The 21,322-nt window shown below is 40.9% G+C and overlaps 1 protein-coding gene across 3 annotated transcripts in view; it reads left to right on the forward strand.

Annotated features, from left to right (window-relative positions):
- DUSP16 (dual specificity phosphatase 16) overlaps positions 1-21,322 on the forward strand; it is a 66,022-nt gene that overhangs the window by 20,782 nt on the left and 23,918 nt on the right. For all 3 annotated transcript variants that reach the window (XM_084765014.1, XM_084765016.1, XM_084765015.1), the window contains exons 2-3: positions 3,143-3,734; positions 5,735-5,873. In XM_084765014.1, coding sequence (XP_084621140.1) covers positions 3,507-3,734; positions 5,735-5,873 — 367 coding nt within the window. In that variant the 5' untranslated portion in view covers positions 3,143-3,506. The remainder of the gene's footprint in view (positions 1-3,142; positions 3,735-5,734; positions 5,874-21,322) is intronic.

Consider the following 21,322-nt stretch of genomic DNA (forward strand, 5'->3'; position numbering starts at 1 on the left):
CCAATCTGTGATCTTCTGGAGCACAGGAAAGGGCTGGTCCTGCAGATCCAAAGCTGCAGGGTCTCCATGACATAGGACAACAAGAGGAGTCCTGTGAGGATCCAGTGTTGATGGTGTAACCGAAGCCATAGGCCTCAAAGCAGACCAGTGACTCATTCATTGCAATGAACTTTTCCAAGTAAAGATGTATGGATAAAAGTGTAAACTGTGTGACCCACTACAGCTTCCATAACAAGATCTTTTTTAAAAATTCTATCTTACTTTCTTTTGTGTATATGTGTGTGTGTGTGTGTGTGTGTGTCGGGGGGGGGTGTGTGGGCATGGTTGCAAGGGCAGAGCTTGGAAATAAAGGGAAGGGGAGATGAGTGAGATTGGGGTGCATGATATGAAATTCACAAAGAATAAGATGTTAAAAAATTCTACTTATAAAGAGATTAGGTAAAGGCCATTGGAACCTCACTCTCTATTACCCTTTGGCAGGGTTCTGCACGTTATCCAGTTAGGACTACAGAACATAAGAGTTTTGGTAAAAAGGGAGAAGAGGACTCTAGCTGTCTTCAGCACAATCCTGAACGTGTGCAAATTTACTTCACTCTCATCCCTTTACTTATGTTATATGCATATTAGAGTGACTACAGAAAGAGAGAGGGGGAGAGAGAGAGAGAGAGCGAGCGAGTGCACTCTTTTCTTGGTCAGGACAAGAGTCTTTCTGTATTTGCAGCAGCCAGCTTAGGCCTTTTCATGCTTGGTAGGACTGCCTGCTGAAGGGAGGCAGAGGAGAGTCTTCTAATTCAGCTTGTGCATGCTTGCAATCTCCTCCCTTCTTTTGTCTCTTCATCTCCTAACCCAGATCACTGCTTTGTCTCTTCCTGATTTTATCGCTGAGAAGAGCCAACCACATTCAGAGACTCAGAACTATTGTTGGAACCAGCTTGCTCTTGTTCTCAGATTTCTGCTTTCTGTGCCATCTGGGCACCCTCGTGGCCAAGTCGAATCATTCTTCCCCCGTCCAGTTCCATTATGGAGCAGGTGCTGAGAGAAAACTGGGTAACCCAGGAGCAGAAGCTCCGGCTGGGAGGCCAGACATTGTTACATCAGGCCCCTACATTGCCATGGTCTGTGTCACTGAGCAGTCAGGACTGTTCAGCGATGAACATGCTGGGTACTTCGCAGAAGTTTGTTGAAGTGAGAGGTGACTTTTATTCATCATTGACACAAAAGTATATTGAAGATAAACACGGTGTAATGAAGCTTTGTGCATAGAAGACAGGACATGGGCATCTAATACATTGGATGTAGGATTTGTAGAGTAAGGTTTCTCAGGTGCGTCTATATCAGAAAGATGGTAGCTGGGCTGTATGGGACAGTGGATCACTACTGTTTTATCTACTCAGTGATATCTTTTTAAAAAGAAAATATTTATCTTATGTACATCAGTGTTTTGTCACCATGTATGTTTGTGTACTACGTATGTGCCTGGTGCCTGAGAAGGTGCCAGAAGAAGACACTGGGATTGGAGTTAAAGATGGTTGTAAGATACTATGTCGGAGCTAAGATTGATCCTCTGTGAGAGCTGCTAGAAATCTCGACTGCTGGCCATATCCTTAGCCCCTGTAATGTCTTTTTGATTCCAGATACGAGTGAGCTTTGTTCACCAATACTGCCTCCCCGTTCTGAGACAGAGAGTCTAAGTATATAGCCCAGGCTGGCCTGGAATTCAAAATTCCTTCTTTCTCAGCCCCCTTGAGTCCTAGCATGCCCAGCTTCACCAGTGCATCCATCTTGAGTGCATTCTCCTCCTGTCTCTGTTTGATCCATAGTCACTTTCATTTATGAATTTTAGATAAATTAGACAGTTTTGTTCTCAAAAAACAAATATTTGTGAAGAGGTAAGAGCCACTGCTGCATCTTTATTTTGCAGGAGAATGTACATAACCAGTAAATTCCAGGCCACTTCTCTTCATAACCAGATCCCTTTTCTCCACGCCCCAGTCTTGAAATTTAAGTTTAAAATTAGAGTCTATGACCCTAAGATGATTGCCAATTTTACCATCTTGTTCTGAAATCAGGCAATCAAATACTTATTTACAATTTTGTTGTTGGAACAAGAATGGCTTTACTTAATGTTAAATTGAGCATCTTATCTACAGGCAGGGTGAAAGTAAGAAATTAATACAAATCATTTCCACCAAATGTTTATCCTTAGAAGTTGAATGCCAACAGCAAATGTCTGATTTTAGACAGAGAATATTTCATGTAAGGAAAACAGACCAAGGTAGAGACAAATCTAAGAATGTTGAAGGCTAGGATCAGGCCCAAAGTATGGACACTAAACTCCAATGAGTGTTACTCAGGACAGGGTGCCTTCCAAGAGTCTGGTGAGATCAGGAAGGCATTTTAAGGGTTCTGCATGCTGTCTTCAAGGCTCTATGTCAGTGATCCTCTTGAGAGTGTGGTACGAAAACTAAAGGGGAAACCTGACCTTGAGGTGGAGAAATGGGATTGGGAAGAAGACAGACTGAGGTCATGGCTGTGAAATTACCTGCTGTAGAGCTGGGCACATCACGGGACAAGCATGTCAATCATTGTTTGTCCCTTTTCTCCTTAAAGGTAAATGAAATGTGTGTAACCTTGTTTTCTTGCCCCTTTTAGAGGGCTGCTGTTTGCGTCTGCCCTCTCAGCACAAGAATTCTTAAGCCAGAAGAAAAGAATTTCTTTCTCCTGACAATAAAACCTGATTCTTTGCTCTTTTTTATTGTTTTCAGGGAATAAATAAGTAAAATGGAAGAAAACCATTTGGAATATTAATACTTTGAGCTGCTTTTTCTAGGCCCTGTAATTTCATACAAATAATTTAATTTGGAATCTCAAGTAATTGTAATTATGAATGTTATTTTTCGGGGTTTTTTGGGAATTTTTATATCTTGAAGTTAAAATTGAATTAATAGTATACACTCCTCCCTTTTTAAATGAAGCCACATCCACTTAATCTTTTTTGTTTGTTCAAATAAAACAGTGCATTACTTATGGAATTAGACTAATGAAGTAAATATTATGAATCATACGCTCTCTAATCTGGTACTCATTCTTATTTTTCTGACCCTATCTTTTGTTTTCTGTCTTTCTTTCTCCCTTCATATAGGTTGTCAGTCCGGTGTAAAGCTGTTGGAGTAAGGGAGCAAAGGTAAAGGTGGTTGTAATGCCCTGGCTGCCCCAAAGCATCTTTTGTTGTGGAATAGTTATTCCCGTCATCTCTCTGTGAATCAGATGTGAGGGGCTGCTTTGTGGAAGAAGTCCTTTGCAAAGAGCACATCAACAGGAAAGAGAAAGAGACATTTAGTTGGAGATCTCTTGCTGAAATGGGTTTAACTCTCCTTTTGCCAGTCACCACTAGCCTGACCTCATACATTTTTAGTACAATGGAGTGGCTGAGCCTTTGAGCAACCACCATTACATCATCGTGGCAAATTAAAGAACGAGGTGGGAAAAGAGGACTTATTGTTGTCATGGCCCATGAGATGGTTGGAACTCAAATTGTTACTGAGAGCTTGGTGGCTCTGCTGGAAAGTGGAACGGAAAAAGTGCTGCTAATTGACAGCCGGCCATTTGTAGAATACAATACATCCCACATTTTGGAAGCCATAAATATCAACTGCTCCAAACTGATGAAGCGAAGGTTGCAACAGGACAAAGTATTAATTACAGAACTTATCCAACATTCTGCAAAACATAAGGTAAATTATTTCTTTTATGACTTTTAAAAGTAAGTGGGCATACTAATGGAGGAAATAAAAATTAAAAAAAATTTAAGCTTCATTTTTAAGTATACAAAGTAATTTGAGGAAATTTTGGTTGCTTTTTAGATTTGGTAATCTTGCAATACCTAAAAACAAATGAACATTCATACTGTCACATTGAGACTATTTTGAATTAAGTCAGGCATTGTGGCTTATGCCTATCTGTAATTCTACTATGGGAGGCTGAGGGGGAAGGTTGCTACAACTTCAAGGCAAGCCTGGGTTACATAGCAAGGCCTTGTCTCAAAAGTGCCAGGGGAAGGAAAAGGAATATTTCAAATTATACAGAATAGTTTACTTACTGTACTTTGGACACATCCTGCGTTTATTTATTTATATATTAGTATCTCAGTGGAATTGTTCTATCAGTTTAAACATCTTGTATTATCCTCACATTCTTTGAAAGTAAGAACTGGGCTGGAGAGATGGCTCAGAGGTGGGGAGCACTGGCTGCTCTTCCAGAGGACCTGAGTTCAATTCCCAGAAACCACAACCATCTGTGACGAGATCTGGTGCCTTCTTCTGGTGTGCAGGCACACATGTAGGCAGAGCACTGTACATGTAGTAAATAAATAAATCTTTTCTTAAAAATTAAGAACTTAATTCTTAGAAGTAGAAGTAACATTAATATGTGGCAATATTGATTAAGACATTATCCTCAGGAAAAATTATTCCTGGGAGAATGAATTGTATATGTGTTCGGGAAAACTCTTTCTTCCCCACTCCTCCCCTTTTTTGTTTGTTTTTGTTTTTGTTTGTTTGTTTGTTTTTTTGAGTCAGGGTCTCATATGACTCAGGCTGTTCTCAAAGGTGCTGTATAGCTAAGATGGCCTTCAACTCCGGATAAGTGCGTCTTTTAGTTTTTAGTAAACAGCTGGTTTTCTTCTTGTGATATAGGGGCCAATGTGTGTGTGTGTGTGTGTGTGTAAGCCAAAAGAAAACCTTGGGTATTATTCTCAGAAATGTAATCTACTCCTTTTGAAGTCTCTTCCTGGTTTGGAACTCAGCAATTAGACTAGGCTGACCCCATCATCATCATCATCATCAACACACACACACACACACACACACACACACACACACACACACACACACACGTGCAGATACCTCCTGGGACTATTTTAACAAATGTTTCTTTAGGTGAAAGATTGTTTTGTTCCATTTTGTTTTTATTTTGCAAATTAATCATTTGTGAACTTTACCCTTGTATATTATCAAGTTTTCAGCACACTCTAAAAGTTGCTTCAATTTTGCCTTTGAAAAGTAGCATATAAAACTTAACCGCTTCTATGCGAATTTTATCCAGTAAATTGATTGAATCTCATTATTACTCAAGTTAATTTTTTTTTGTTTTGTTGAGACAGGGTTTCTCTGTGTAGCCTTGACTATCCTGGATTCGCTTTGTAGACCAGGCAGTGATCCACCTGCCTCTGCCTCCCAAGTGCTGGGATTAAAGGCATGTGCTACCACTGCCTGGTTTCAAGTATTAATTGAAAATAAGAAGCCATTAACTGTTTCAAAGTCAGTAAAATGTGAGCTCCTACAGAGCCAGAGATTATTTTTCTCAAACCATCCCTAGACCCCAATCCCTTTCTGAGACAGGGTCATAAGTAGCCCTAACTGGTTTGAATTTGTGTTAGGTGAGCATGACTTTGAACCCCTGATTCTTCTCCTTCCAAGTGCTAGGGCAGCAGGTGTTCACTGCCACGCCAGGTTCTCACCTTCCTTCTTCGTCTTTTTTTTTTTTTTAAGATTTATTTATTATTTATACACTATTCTGCCTGTATGTGCACCTGTATGCCAGAAGAGGACACCAGATCACGTTATGGATGGTTGCTGGGAATTGAATTCAGGACCTTTGGAAGAACAGCCAGTGCTCTTAACGTCCGAGCCATCTCTCACTTTCCTTCTTAACAAGTTTCATATTTGCATTTTAGGTTGACGTTGATTGCAATCAGAAGGTGGTAGTTTATGATCAAAGTTCCCAAGATGTTGCTTCTCTGTCGTCAGACTGCTTTCTCACTGTCCTTCTGGGTAAACTGGAGAAGAGCTTCAACTCTGTTCACCTGCTTGCAGGTGAGTCTGGGGCACGGTGGAAAGGCCATGGTCTGTTATCTGGCTGTACGAGAGCAGCATGGCAAGTGGTGTGTAAGGTGAAGTGCAGCCCTGGATGGATGTTAATGGTCCCATTGATCTGAATGCTGTTTTTCTTCCGTATTAGTCAGTGGTGTTTAGATTTGCCTTTCGTTTGTTTGATTTTTGCCGCAGGGACCCGCTGTGCAGCGCATGCTGGCCTCAAGTTTGAAGCAGCCCTTCTGCCTCAGCCTCCCTAGTGCTAGGATTACAGGCATGGACTGTCATGCCTGGCTTGGTCAGTGTATTCCGACCTGGCTAAAATGCCTCACTGTGTTTTATTAGCTGGAAATGTCACATATGGCCAGCTAGTAGCCACTTGCTCCTCTCTGATGATTTTTCTTTGTACCTGCTGTGTAAGAACGCTGAGTGATCCACATCCTAGCTCTTAGGAGTTCTTACCCTTTGGCCAGAGCTAGAGCAGCATTACAGTGCCAGACATCTACTGAAAACACTTGAGGGAGACTCCGGAGATGAGCTCACCTTCTTGGGCATATAAATGATGAAATAAAGAGCAAAATGTGCAGACTGTTTCTTCTAATTGTCAGGTAGACTATTTTAAAACTTACTTACTTGCGTATTCTTTTTGTGTGATTTCCCCCTCCCCTCACTCCCCCTTCCGGGACAGGGTTTCTCTGTCCTGGAACTCTTTTTGTATACCAGGGTGGTGACCTTGAACTCACAGAGACCTCTGCCTCTGAGTGCTGGCATTAAAGGCGTGTGCCACCAGGTTTTTATGCCTAGAAAAACATCTCAATATATAAATGTTAAGCCACTGGGTAATTTTGTAAAGCGCGTGGCTCTGGCTCATAAGAACAGGAAATACAGTTGATCCTCCATAGTGTCTGGCTGTCATATCCAAGAGTGTTTTAGAATGTGACTTAAGAAAAAATATAAACACATCAATTTTAAGATCCCGTTGGTTGTTGGTATGTGAATAATTTAGAAATGTTAACACTTGGAAGGTCCGTGCAAGGCTTAGGTAAGATTCTTGTATCCCCAGTTCTACCATACATTTTTGCTTCAATTCTCTAGGAATAGGGATAGTTTTTGTTTTTTGTTTTTAGCCTTTCTCCCCCTCAGGTCATCTCTAACTACACCTTATATTTATGCTGTGACTCTCTAAGGCCTCTGTGTGTATCCTTAAGTGAAACCTACTTTTTAGAAAATGTAGTTTACATAATTCTGTGATTATGATTATTATATTTTGTCCTGTTTCCGTTGATGTGTGTATGTGTGTGTGTATACATGTGTGTAATGCTAAGCAGATGTTGTAGCAATGAGCTAATCAACCCTTGCCCTCTTACCATCCTGATATGTACATTTTAAAAGGCTAAAAAAAGTTAGATATAACAACTATTTGAGTTCTATTAAGGGTAAATTTGGTACTCAGTTCAAGGTTTTGTCACTGCTGTGATGGACTTTACTTCAGAGTACTATTAGTGAGTTCAAGGTTTTTTGTGCTCTTCCTTCCTAGCCCCCGAAATGCAGGGCAAGTTACAGTATTAACTAAACCACACTCCTAGTCCCAGCCTTTAAAGAGTTTTTGTGTCAGGACATCCCACCCTGCTTTTCTGAAACATTTTTTTAGTAGGAAGCACTGACCTGACGGCTTGGTCAGCAGACAGCCATTCTTCTGTAGGTGAGGTCACAGTGAGTTTCTCTGCTGAAGGGCATTCCTTTGCTTTGTGAGAAGGTTCTTATCAGTCGTGTGTGGCTTTGGGAGAGGCAGTCCCTGGGCTACAAGGAGGACCAAGCGTTCAGTATAACTAGCTGGAGCCACCATATGACACACTTAGTAAGGCCGCCTCATTCCCATTTCACACAGAGATGCTTCCTAGGTGTGTGCAGTGATGAGTTAATGGATGAGCATCGGGCAACGTGGGTTTAGAAGTCACTGGGCTGGATCCAGTGTGTATTCCTGCTGTTTGCCCTACAGAAGTAAAACTCAAGTTTGCTAGCAAGGGGGCCGCTTTCAGTGTTTGGTAATACTTTAATATAAGCCTTAGATATTGACAGAAGGAAGAAAAGAAAGACTGGAGGAGTAAAAGAAAAGAGTGGGTGCTCTGGCGGAGTCTGGATCTTCTGATGGACTTGGTGTAAGACTAGCACTGGTACCCTAGGTTTCTAACACTTTTGTTGACACTTTCCGTGCAGCTGAGAAGAACAGGGACTATATTTTTTCCCTGCTGCTCATGGCTGAATGTCTTTAGAAAAGTCTTTTAACTGGAGTTATGCTTGTTTCTTTTCCTTTCCCAGCTGCCAGAAAATAGATGTTCAACTTATCCTGAGAATATTTTGTATGTGTGTGAATCAGATAGTACATGTGAAATCTGTTTTAGGAGTCTTTTTGAAGACTGTCATCATTATGAATTAGAAGAAAAATAATCAGTTGCGAACACTGACTTATGATCAACTATTTTGGTTTTATTAACCTTAGCTTTTACTTACCCACTTTATCATTTTATTTATTTATTTATTTATTTATTTATTTATTTATTGCTTGTTGTCCTTATCTAAGAGTGCTGGATTTATTTCACAGAATTTCAATAAATATAGGACAAACAACAACAACAACAACAACAAAACAAAAAAAACCTTAGCTCAGGCTTTCATTTTATTTGAATAGAAAAGATACGGAAATGCATTAATTTGATAGCAAGTAGGTTAAAAGATAACATACAGATAAACAATACTGTTCTGTTACCTTTTCTTCTTCTTCTTCCATTTTTGTTGCTGTTGTTAGAAAGGGTCTTGACCCACACCCACCTCATGACCTTCCTGCTTCCACTTCTGCCTCTTTGTCACATCCTCCCAACATGTCCCAGCATAGCATCTTAGTCGGCGTTCTCAGCCTCCTGAGCGTTGGAGCTGTGGGTGGGTGTAGCCAAGCCTGGCTCTCTTTTCCCACTGATGAAAGCAGAAGTGCAGCTTTGGGTGTACTTTAGCGGTAGGGTATGTGTTACCATGTAAGGTCCTGGGCTTAATCTAGGCATCCCATTGCTTCTAGAAGGAGGAGTGGAAGGGAGGAGAGGATAGGCCCACATACTCACAGTCTCTCCTTTCCTTTTGTTTTCTCTGAATATAGAAATCAAACACACTCAGCTATGTCCCTGTCTCATTTCTGTCCTGTAATGAGTGACAGGACAAGTACAGCAGATAAAACTCATAATGAATCACAGACTTCAGCTCTCATGTACAAATAGTTCAGGGACTCTTCCAAGTTCTCCCCATGTGCCTAAGGCTCATACTTCCAAGAATTTCTGTAATATTCTAGGATTTTCTTAAACTTAGATTGGCAATTTCTTTCTTTCTTTCTTTCTTTTTGTTTTTTGTTGTTGTTTTTTAAACAGCCTTTCTATGTAGTCATGGTGGTTTTGGCTGGCCTCAGACTCATATAAATGTTCCTGTTTCCACCTCTCAAATTAAAGGCATGAGCATCTACCATGCCTGGTCTAGGATGCTGTTTCTTTCTTTAAAAAATTATTTATTTTATTCCACATGTATTGGTGTTTTACCTGCATGGATGTCTGCATGAGGGCATCAGATTGCCTAGAATTAAAGTTATAGACAGCTGTGATCTGCTCTCTTAGAATTTCTATTGCTGTAAAGAGACACTATGTGTTATTTTAAAGAGGGAAAATCCCAAATTGCTTGATTTTTACCAATGAAAACTCAGTAACCAGATGCTGGGGTGAAAACCTGCTAGCTCAGAGAGGCAGAGAAAGCACCTAGCTGACCTTCCTACTCAGCTCATGTCCAGAAGGAAGAAGCCAAAAGCTAAAAACCAGTACCTCAAAGCTAAAAGCCCCAAAAGCCAAAACCTCAAGGGCAAAAGCTTGCTAGCTCAGCTGACGTGCCAGGAGGAAAAGGCCAAAAATGTCCTTCTTCTCTTAACTACTATCTTAACTACTCTACTCTCCAAGTACCTCTTTTCTACTTAATCCCTGTCAGCTATGCCCACAGCAACTCTTATAAAGGAAAACATTTAATTGAGCCTGGCTTACAGTTCAGAGGTTTATTTAGTTCATTATTGTCATGACGGGAAGCATGGAGGTACGCAGGCAGACATGATGCTGGAGAAATAGCTGAGAGGTCAGCATCTGGATCTGCAAGCAGTGGAAGTAACAGTAGACACTAGCCAGACTTGAGATTCTGAGACCTCAAAGCCTGGTGACATACTTCCTCCAACTAAGCCACACCTACTTCAACAAGGCCACACCTTCCAAAAGTGCCACTCCCTAAGGTTTATGGGAGCTATTTTTATTCAAACCACCACATCTGCCCTGTAGGTGCTGGGAACTGAACCAGAGTCCTTTGGGAAAGCAACCAGTGCTCTTAACTACTGGGCCATCTCTCTAGCCCAGTATGCTTTTTCTTAAAGGCCTTTTTTGTTGTTGTTGTTGTTGTTGTTGTTGTTTTTTTGACAGAGTTTCTCTAGTGTAGCCTTGGCTGTCCTGGAACTCACTCTGTAGACCAGGCTGGCCTTGAACTCTGTTAGGATTAAAGGCATGTGTACCATGCCCAGCTAAGAGTTGCTTCTTATAAAGGAAATATATAACTGCTTCATGCTATGCTAAATAGTAGATTTGAGCAACTAAATACCATTATTAAGCATTTTGTGAGATATAGTTGTAGATACATTGTTAAGAGCTTTTATAAACATTGATTAAAGGACAAATACTTTTTTTTGGAGAAAGTTTTGCCTAGTGTACATTGAAGTGAACAAATGTATATTGAGTCTTCATGTATTTTAAACAGGGGTCTAGAGTGATTTAATAGCTCTGTTAATAAATAGTAAGTTTCTGTTTAACAGAATTAATTACTGTGCTTCCCAAGGAAATCATAATAGAACTCAAATTTTCTGGTTACAGATTTGCTGTGTTTGCTGCTTTTTTTGTTTTGTTTATTAAAACTTTTTATTGATTGATTGTGAGTTTCACATCTTGCACCCCAGTGCCACTCATCTCCCCATCTCCTCATATCTGCCCTTTACCCTTGCAACCTTCCCCCCAAAATAAACACACACACACACACACAAACCAACAACACCAACAAAAACACAGCATAGACAACACCTCATTGTGGAAGCTGGATGTCACAGTGTGTCCCACAGTATACCCCTCTGTCCACACATCTTCACTTGCAAATGTTGATTGCAGTGAGTCATTGGTCTGGTTTGAGATCTGGCTTCTGTGACACCATCACTATTGGGTCTTCATCAGGACTCCTCCCATTTACTCTGTTGTTGCCCTGTGCCATAGAGATCCTGCAGCTTTGGATCAGCAGCACTGGCCCTTTTACCATTCGCAGATGGTATAGATTTTTGGTGTGAGCCAACTCAGAGCCCTGGATCTGGCTCTGGGTGGTAGCAGAGATGGTTAGCCCACCAGCTCTCCCTTATCTGCACCACCAGGGCGAGCTCTCTAGCACTGTTCTGGCTAGGCCACCCAATGCTGCCACCAGCAGGAGGCAGGGTCAGTTCTCTTGGCTCACCTGTATCTAAGCCTCCAGAGCCAGCTCCAATGTGTTGCACAGTCAAGGTTCAGGGCCCCACTCTCCCAAGTGCCTCAGCCCGTGAGGAGCTGGGCCAGCTCTCCCATTCTCACACCCTCAGGGTTGGCTCACTGGTGCCTTCTTAGCCATCAGGATCAGCTCCACTGTGTTGCCTAGGTCGTACTCTCCTGAGTGCCATAGCTAGTGAAGGGGCAGAGCCAGCTCACCTGCTTTCCCAATCCCAGGGCCAGCTCTTTCAACTGCTGCAGGTGGTGAGGGGTGTGGTGGGGGAGGAGCATCACCCCTCCGCTCTCCCCTCCTCCCTTTACCCATGCCACATAAAGGCAGATGAGTGGTGGGTCAGCTCTCCTTTGCTCTCATCTTCAGGGATGGCTCATCCACACCCACTTGACCAGGGCCAGCACTACTGTTCTGCCCAGGAGAGGTACAGGGCCCACTCTCCTGAGTGCTGCCATTGAGTGAGATCAGTCAAAGGATTGCCATCTGCTCTGCCCCTGGCTGATGTAAAAACACCACTACCAATGAGGTTTCTCTTTGCCCATTGCAAGGGGGTGGTCTGTGCTATTATTATCAATTCTATTTCCTAGTTTGGTTCTTCTTCTCCTCTGAAAGTGAAAGAACATTTTCAGTCATTCCTAACCAAAACCTGTAGCATCTGGTAGGAGATTAAAATAAATATATTACATTAAAAGCACTCCAGTTATTCAGAATTGGTTACAAAACAAAACAACCAAGTCAAAACAAAACAAAACCCAAAACCAGAAGTGACCAAGAATTACCAAAAATAGGTGCTCGTATTTATGTATACAATGGAATTACTGATTCTTAAAAACCAAAGGGCTGAGGGTTACAGCTCAGTGGTAGAACATTTGTCTAACATAGATGAGATTCTGGAGCCAGTCTTAGGACTGGAAAAAAATGTGCTATTTTCTATGAACTCAGCCTTATGTTGAGTGAGGTCAGTCAGGAACAGAAGGAAAGATGCTACATTAGACTCACTTACATACTGAGTTTAAAAAGCCACTGACATAGACAATTGAAGCCAGATGTGTATGCTTGTAATCGCACCACCTGGGAAGTAGATGTAGCAGCATCAGAAATTCAGGGTGCTCCACTGAGGCTACATAAGACTGTCTCAAAAAACTAAAAAGAAATAAACAAGCCAAAAAGGAAAGGGTGGTAGGGGTGATGGGGCTGATGTTGATTACAGGATACAGACAGACTTTTTTGTTTGTTGTTAGCTGTTTTTTGAGACAAGTTTCTCTCATGTAGCTTTGGCTATCCTAGACTCACTTTACAGGCCAGGCTAGCCTTGAGCTCACAGAGATCCATCTGCCTCTGCCTTCCCAGCATGCGTACTGCGCCCGGCTCAGACACACCTTTTAAGTTATTAATTGAACAGTTTCTAGAGGTTGCAACATGGTGAGTATATTTAATAATACATTAAATAGTTGAAATCTGCTAAGAGAATAGAATCTGTTATTATATCTGAAAAAATATATAAAGTGTGGTAATATTTCAAAATTCATATCAAATGATCACTTATAAACAGATTTTACCTGCTAGTAATACTTCAAGAAAACTAGAAGAAAAAGAATCACTTTTGCCTACTTGTTACCATGAATTTTCCCAGTGTTCTCTGAGTCTTAGTTTTCATGAAATTGTTTAAAATAAGATGGTCTTTCCTGCAGTTGTTACTTGCCAATGTGTTTGTCACTTTCTAGCTACCTGACTAAGACATAATGCCTGAGACTGTCTTTTCTAAAATGGGCTACAGAGCCAACTGAAACAGTTACTTCATTCTGATATTTTTACAAGCCAAACAAAAGCACCCTGGAAGACAATGGCGACATCAATCTTCATTGTCCCACTTGTGTCATTGTGCCCTGGGGAGATGCCAGGTCTAGGTGAATTTGGTTTTTACATTGTTGGGCCTTCAGAATTTGATGGTCACATTTGTGGTTGTGGATGGCCACATTTGTGGTTGTGGATGGCCACATTTGTGGTTGTGGATGGCCACATTTGTGGTTGTGGATGGCCACATTTGTGGTTGTGGATGGTCACATTTGTGGTTGTGGATGGTCACATTTGTGGTTGTGGATGGCCACATTTGTGGTTGTGGATGGTCACATTTGTGGTTGTGGATGGTCACATTTGTGGTTGTGGATGGTCACATTTGTGGTTGTGGATGGCCACATTTGTGGTTGTGGATGGCCACATTTGTGGTTGTGGATGGTCACATTTGTGGTTGTGGATGGTCACATTTGTGGTTGTGGATGGTCACATTTGTGGTTGTGGATGGCCACATTTGTGGTTGTGGATGGTCACATTTGTGGTTGTGGATGGTCACATTTGTGGTTGTGGATGGCCACATTTGTGGTTGTGGATGGTCACATTTGTGGTTGTGGATGGTCACATTTGTGGTTGTGGATGGTCACATTTGTGGTTGTGGATGGTCACATTTGTGGTTGTGGATGGTCACATTTGTGGTTGTGGATGGTCACATTTGTGGTTGTGGATGGCCACATTTGGGGCCCTAGGGAAGGACCACTGGGGGAGCAAAGGCTCGTTCCTGCCATTATGCGTCTCCTGGTTCCCTTGGGGACCGTCCCTTCTCTGAGAAGAAGGAGCTGGAGGAATGGGTGGGGGGGACGCATGAGGGTGGGACTGGGAAGGGGGGAGAGAGTGGGATTAGGCTGTAAAGTAATTAAATTAACACATTTAAAAAGACAAAAAAATGTTTCCTGGTTAATTTGGGACACATGTCTAAACAGAATGAAACAAGGGAAAGCACATGATCATGTGCTGTGTGACAGTGATGAGAGATGACTCAGTGTGTAGTCTATAGAAATAGGGGAAGATTTAGTTACAGCAATGGAATTTTAGATGAACTTTGAAACTGACTAATATTTGAGTATGGAAGTACCTTTAAATTCAGTGGAGAATTGCAATGTGAGAGCTCTGTGGGGAAAGGCTCCTGCTACACACACACAAAAGGTGACCTGAATTTAATCTTCAGAACCCACATAAAGGAAGAACTAACCCCACAGAGTTGTTGTCCACCTCCGTATATGTGCCATGACAAACTCCCCTTCTGCAAATAATACATTAACATTTTAAAAAGCCACGCGCTGGAGAGATAGCTCAGTTAGTGCAATGCTTGCCTAATGTTCACGAAGCTCTGGATTTAGTCCCCAACACCACGTCACGTGGTTGTGGTGGCACACACCTGTAATTCTAGCATTCTGTAGGCTGACACAGAAGGTTGGGCGGTCAAGGTCAGCTTGGATTTCATAACTTGATGTCTAAAAACAGCAAACAGCAATGAACATGGATTCTGAAGATTAATGAAGAGACTGCTTTTTTTTTCTGTAAAGAGGATGAAATGGGAATTGAGACAAATTGATATTAAATTATACAAACTCTTTAAACATAAGAGTTTATTTATATGTATGGTGGGCATTGTCAGCTGCCAGAGATTTGGCTATGACATCTGTCACCTCTCAACATCTGTCACCTCTCAACTACCAGGTCTTTCCGTCTATAAGAAATCTTCATCTTCTCTTACCCTTGTCAAGCCAACGCCATCAACTTTCCAGAATGCTCTAGGAGCCTCTGTCTTGCCACATTCCATCCCATTATGCACAGTTGGAGCCAAAGTTGAATATATTTTATTTCCAGATAGTTTCACTTTTCAGTTTAATATGTGTCAGTAATCTTAGGATAAATTGTAGAATCCTTAACTAAGTGTAACAGCGGCTGATTTCTGTTTGTCTCTCTGTCTTTGGCAAAGCCACCCTCTCTCTTCACTTTCTCTCCTTCTCTTGCCCCTCCCCTTTCCTCTTCTCCCTGTCCTCTTTCCTGTATGCTCTGCTCCCCTCTGCTATATCATCCTTTCTTCCTCTTACCCTTTTTCTCTCCCTCCCTTTTTATATCATCAGTCTTTATCCCATTTTGCTTTGAATCTGCGGCCTCATGGTCTTTGCACCTCCACAGAAGACTTTTTTCCCTCTGCCTTTGGAGTTTCTTTCTCTGCCATTTATCTACAGTCAGTATAATTTTATATCTTCTCCTGCTTACCAGGTACAGTTGGTCACCACAGTTTTTTAGCTACCAACCACAATTAAGTTTTGATGGTATAATTATTTGGCTAAAATTTGTCTCACTACATTGTCAACACTAGAAAGGGCCTCTGTCTTGGTTCACTGGCCCCTTTGCTTAGCACTATGTTCACATTTCAGTACATGCTCATTGAATGATTTGTGTGTTTGTTTTTTGAGACCCAGTCTCTCTGTGTAGCACTCGCTGTCCTGAACCTATGTAGACCAGTCTGGCCTCAAACTCAGAGATCTGTCTGCCTCAGCCTCCCAAGTCTTGTGATCAAAGGTGTGCACCATCACATCAGGCTCTTAAATGATTTATTTTTGTTTTAAGTGTGTGTGTCCTAGATTTTATTGTTGCTTCGGTTATTGAATAGGGATCGTTTTCTTCCTTTGCTGCTTTTTGAAGTCTCCTATGAAATTGGGGAGTTGGTCATAGAGGAGAACAAGGTTTTGCTGTTTTTTTTCCCCCACTAATGTAGATTGAACCTAGGGCCTAATGCATAGTTGGCAAATGCTCTGTCACTGAGCATACCCCCAGCTATTATCTTTTTCCTTTGAGACAGGGTCTCACTAAATTGCCTAGGCTGGGCTTGAACCTACAATCTTCCAGTTCCAGCTTCTAAATAACTAGGATAACAGGTCTACTCCACCAGACCCAGCTAAGGACTATTGATAAGAATACAATACACAGAGGCCGGGCATGGTGGCGCATGCCTTTAATCCCAGCACTTGGGAGGCAGAGGCAGACAGATTACTGTGAGTTCGACGCCAGCCTGGTCTACAAAGTGAGTCTAGGACAGCCAAGGCTACATAGAGAAACCCTGTCTCAAAAACAAAAACAAAAAAACAAACAAAAAAACAAAGAATAGAATACGCAGATGGTCTTAAGAGCTTGCCCAAGAGCAGATTAGGACGTTTTGAGCTGCACATAGAAAGGAGCTAGAAATGACTTGTATAGTGAGTGATTCGTAACTGTGTACTAGTTGGTCAGAGTTGAGTGACCCATTCTCTGGAATGAAGACTTATCATTTGCTTTTTCTCTTGATTCATAGAGTTACCTTGATTTATAATCATATTTCAATGTACTTTGATGATCACTTACGGCACTTCCAGCAGCCTCCTTGGGGTGTGATTGTAACCATTGTCCTAGAGTTTTCCTAACGGATTTGCCCTTGATTCCTTGACCTACAAAGATAGGGCTGCAAGTCACACTGTTAAGGAATCTTGGCTACTTAGGATATCTGAGAAAATTTACTTGCTATGTCTTTGTAAAAGTTCCTTGGGCTAAGAAGTTTAAGGATACAATGTTGCTTTTGGCTGACCAGAGAGGCATTCATTAGAGCTACCTTTTTCCCTTTGGTAGCAGAAGAATATTATTTTCTCTTTGCCTTCTCCCTCATGCTAAGTCTATGGGACATTGTAGCCTACAAGTAGGACACAGGTTTTGTGTCCCCACACATGCCAACATAACGTTTGTCTTTGAATGGAATCAGGAAATCCTTTTTGAATACTAAAAATATATAAGACTTGCAAACATCAACAGTTATTCATGGTAACAAGGAAAGATTCAATAAACATTTGTGGAATCTTAATTATATGATAGGCGCTATGTTAAAAGGTGAGGTGATTGTAAGTGTTATTCACAATGAATTATAGAGTGAGAAATAAGACAGACCAGCACGCGCGCGCGCGCGCGCGCACACACACACACAAATTCACAGCTACCAGGTAATTCATAAATTCTGCTCAACCACCAGTATGAATTTTATAGAAATCAGTTTTTGTTTGTTTGTATGTTTTGTGGTTTTAAGATAGGGTCTCAACATGGCTCTGACCTTGCCATGTAGCCAAAGATAACGGTGGCCTCCTGCTTCTCCTGCTCAGCCTTCCAAGCACTAGAATTACAGATTGTGTGTCACCACACCAAGTGAATTTTACAGAACTACTAAATCAGATGCCAGCAAGATAGCTCAGCAGGTAAAGACACCTGCCCTGCAAGCCTGACAGCCTGGCTTTCGTATATGGGAACCATGCAGAGGTGGAAGGAAAACCAATTCCACAGGGTTGCCTCTGATCTCCTCCCCCAAATCAAGTCAGTTAACATTGTTTTTAAATTAAAAGAAAGAACTTCTAAACTATCAAGACCATAGTCAGAGACACTGGTTAGGAGAGCATGTGTATTTTTATTGCAATGAAATAAAATATAAACTGTCAGTATTTAATACAGCAAAGGAAGATTGTCTTACCATTTTAGCATTGAGTATATGTATGTGTTCAAAAGGTTTTGATGTAAAATGTATTTTGTTGGCCAGAGTAGAAAAAAAATTGGAATATAGTGCTGTAGAAGAGGTATCACTTGTGCTTGCCTGTGGTTTCAAAGAATATATGAAACCATTTGTAAGGTTTGACTTAACAGAGGCCCACCCAAATAAGAAAGCACAATTTCTATGTTAGGTACATGTAAGATAGGAATAGGGACAATATTCTAGATATTAGATTGGAATTAGATTGTCTGCCTGAGTATTTTAAATCTTATTTTAACATCAAATTTTTATTTGGCAGCAGAATAAAAATAAATAAATAAAAAACAAATGGATTTGAGAGGGCTACTACTGAATTTATTCAAGTACGAGGTATGAGCTTTGAAACCAAAGTAGTGTGGTAGGAGGATGGGGGAGGAGGCATTCTGTAGGAAAGTCACCATGCTGGTGTCTTAAGTGAGTGCTGCTGAGGTGCTGAGAGTGAAGCTCCCATCATCAACAGGATACAGAAGGAAAGAGGGAGACTTTTGGCTCTGAATTGATTTTTAAGCATCCATAGATTCTTTCATTGAAGTGGCCAAAGGGAGTTGAAATATTAGACTAGAGTTTAGGGCACTGAGGCCAAATGTTCAGACTGGGAACTCTGGCTTCCTGGGAACAAGCGAGCACACGTGGCCTCCTTAATGAGTCTCCCCCGTGCGGAGCCACTTCTCCAGTTCCTGTTGTCCTCCTGTCAGAGACCTTTGCTTATTTGAGGCATTTGCTAAAAGCCCTGGAGGCGAGTGTTAAGGTAAGTTGTTTCTAGGCCCAGTTGTGCATTGTCTGACAGATTAAAAGGTCAATATACAAGCCATCACTCTGCACTCTGAAGACTAACTGAAATCACAATATGATCAAATACATTCATGTGAGGGTATCATACGCATCCTGTTGTTTTATAAAATGAATATATGCTAAACACCAACAAAGCCAAACCAAGTAGCAACACCTGTAGAGATAAGGCGTGCTTCAGTTTTACACCTTCACACTAGAATTAGCAAATAGGGAATTCTGTTTATGTCATAGAATGTTTTGTTTTATAGAATCATCAAATTAGAGAACTATCATAAAAATGATAAACACATGAATTATATGAAAATTATTTAAAATTAAGGTTGAATTTACATATGCTATTTGGAAAACTGTTTTTCAGAAAGTAAAATTTTTGTATAAATAACATTTCTGTACATAACTATAGAATTCATTCAGTAGATGGTGTGGGTGGTTCTCTTTAATTCTGCCTCCCATGTTTGGCAACTCTGTCACTTAACAAAGCTCAGGTGACTTCTTGTCTGAATAAAAGCATGGAGTAAAAACTTTCTTTTTACAATTAGCCTTAGAGTAGTTGACATCCATCATTAGTTTGGTTAAAGGGATATGGTTTGACTTTTAGAGTTTGAGACTTAGAAAAACTGAGGACCTAGATATAGTTATATATTCCTTTAATCCCAGGATTTGGGATGCAGAGGCAGAAGGATTAATGCACATTTTAAGCAAGTGTGGTCCATACGGTGAATTTTAGAACTACTATGCTTACACAGTCTCAAAAATAAAAATAACAATAATTAATTAAAAATGAAGTATTACTGAGCTATAGTGAAGTATATATATGTATACATATATATGTGTGTGTATATATGTATATATATATACACATACACACACACACATACATATTTGCTTTTAGGAAATAACTTTTACAGCTGATTACAAATGAGCCAAGAAAAGAAAGTAATTGAAATTGTTGAGTAGGATTTTATGCATTTTAATTTTACTTGTCATATTTTCTTCCACCATAATGCAATGATGCTTCACAGTGATTTTTTTTTTTAAACAGAAAGTAATGCTTTTGATTGGAGTTGTGTGAGGGAGGCCCCCTCAGAGAAGAACTTTCTCTTGGCTGAATGAGACTACAGTGACATACATATAAATGATACATGCCTTGGAAGCTATACCGAATGTTTTCTCTGGTTGGATGGTAGAAGATTAGCAAAGAGCAGCATTGTAGTGTGTCTGTCACTCTCTCTGTGTCCATTTCTCTCCAGGGGGAGCCTCTGAACGTGTCTGATGACCTGCTAGACACTCCTGAGCCACAGGCACTAGCGTACGGCTGTTCTCAAGTTTATTTGTGTTTTAGGGAAATACATCTCAGGGACTGCCATTTTACATCTTCTCTATTCCCAGATGATAAAGAGCATAAAATGTAGAGGAAAGAGAAAGTTGGTTGTGTTAACAAGACAAGTCTGTGATAACTTAAAATACTGAGCGTTTTCACTGTGGCTTTCTGCAGGGAAAAGATAATGAACTGCTGTTGCAGGTTTTGTAATACACTAACATGGATTGCTTGGGACAAGCCTTAGGACAAGGGCAGATAATCTGCTGCTTTTAGTTTGTATCGGGCACCCTTTGGAACAAAGTATACATAAATGATGTGTGTGTGCTTTTCTTTTTATGTAGATCTTGTTTGCAGAAGAATCTTTGAAAGGAAAAGGGACAGTTAAGATATTTTGAAACACAGTTGCTGATGAGGTCACAGACAGTTTCTGAAGGTTCAGGGTAGATCTGCAGTGTCTCAGCTGTTGTCAGTTAATGAAATGAAACCGGAGTCACTAGAATACAACAATGAATGAAAGGTCAGTGAACGGAAAACACTGTCAGTGAAAAAGGATGTCATCCGAGTGGATGTTGTCACAGAAAAGGGCAGGAAAATGTAAAATGTACTGTTTGGCCGATGTATTTTCTGGAAGTACACAATTTGGGACATTTCAAGCCAGACTGAGAGCTAAGTGAATGTTCTGATTTCACTGAAACCTATTAAATATTTCAAAGTCTGGTTGCTAGACATTAGTTGAAAATACCCAAAACAAAGTATGTTTTATTTAGCCACAAAGTCTCACTATGTAGCTTTGGTTGGCATGTAACTGGCTCTGTAGACTAGGCTGGCCTGAAACTCTGAGATCCGCCTGCCTCTGCCTCTGTGCTGGGATTAAAGGCGTGTGCTACTTTGCCTGGCTCCTCTGGTTTTATAAAGTATCCTACCATGTATTTTGGTTTGGCATTTTTTTGTTTTGAGGTTAACAGTGGTTTCTGTTATTCGTTTTTGTTCCGTGCTATGGGATTTTTTTGGAGGTACATTGACGTTAAAGTGACTTAGGATCCCTATACTAATGATACAGCTGGACCTTGAACAGCCAGGCTGGCTGATTTAATATTATGATGGCTTCCAAATTGTTTCCCTCTGAGAGTTGCTCTTGGAAGATTCCAAAGTGTGTCCCTCTGAAAGATATTTTCTGGAAGCCAGGACAAAGCTTTATCTTCGTTGTTAGCACGTCAATTGGTCATGAGCAAACCATGATGTGTTGGCATTTTAATTAGTTGATTTGTGAGCTTTATTCTGGGTTCCATGTGAGTGTTGTACATGGCTATCCTCTAAGCCACGCTGCCGCTATCTTCAGACGTTTAGTGGGCCAGC

This window comes from Acomys minous (genome assembly GCF_964271855.1).
Source record: "Acomys minous genome assembly, chromosome: 17".
Lineage (NCBI taxonomy): Eukaryota > Metazoa > Chordata > Mammalia > Rodentia > Muridae > Acomys > Acomys minous.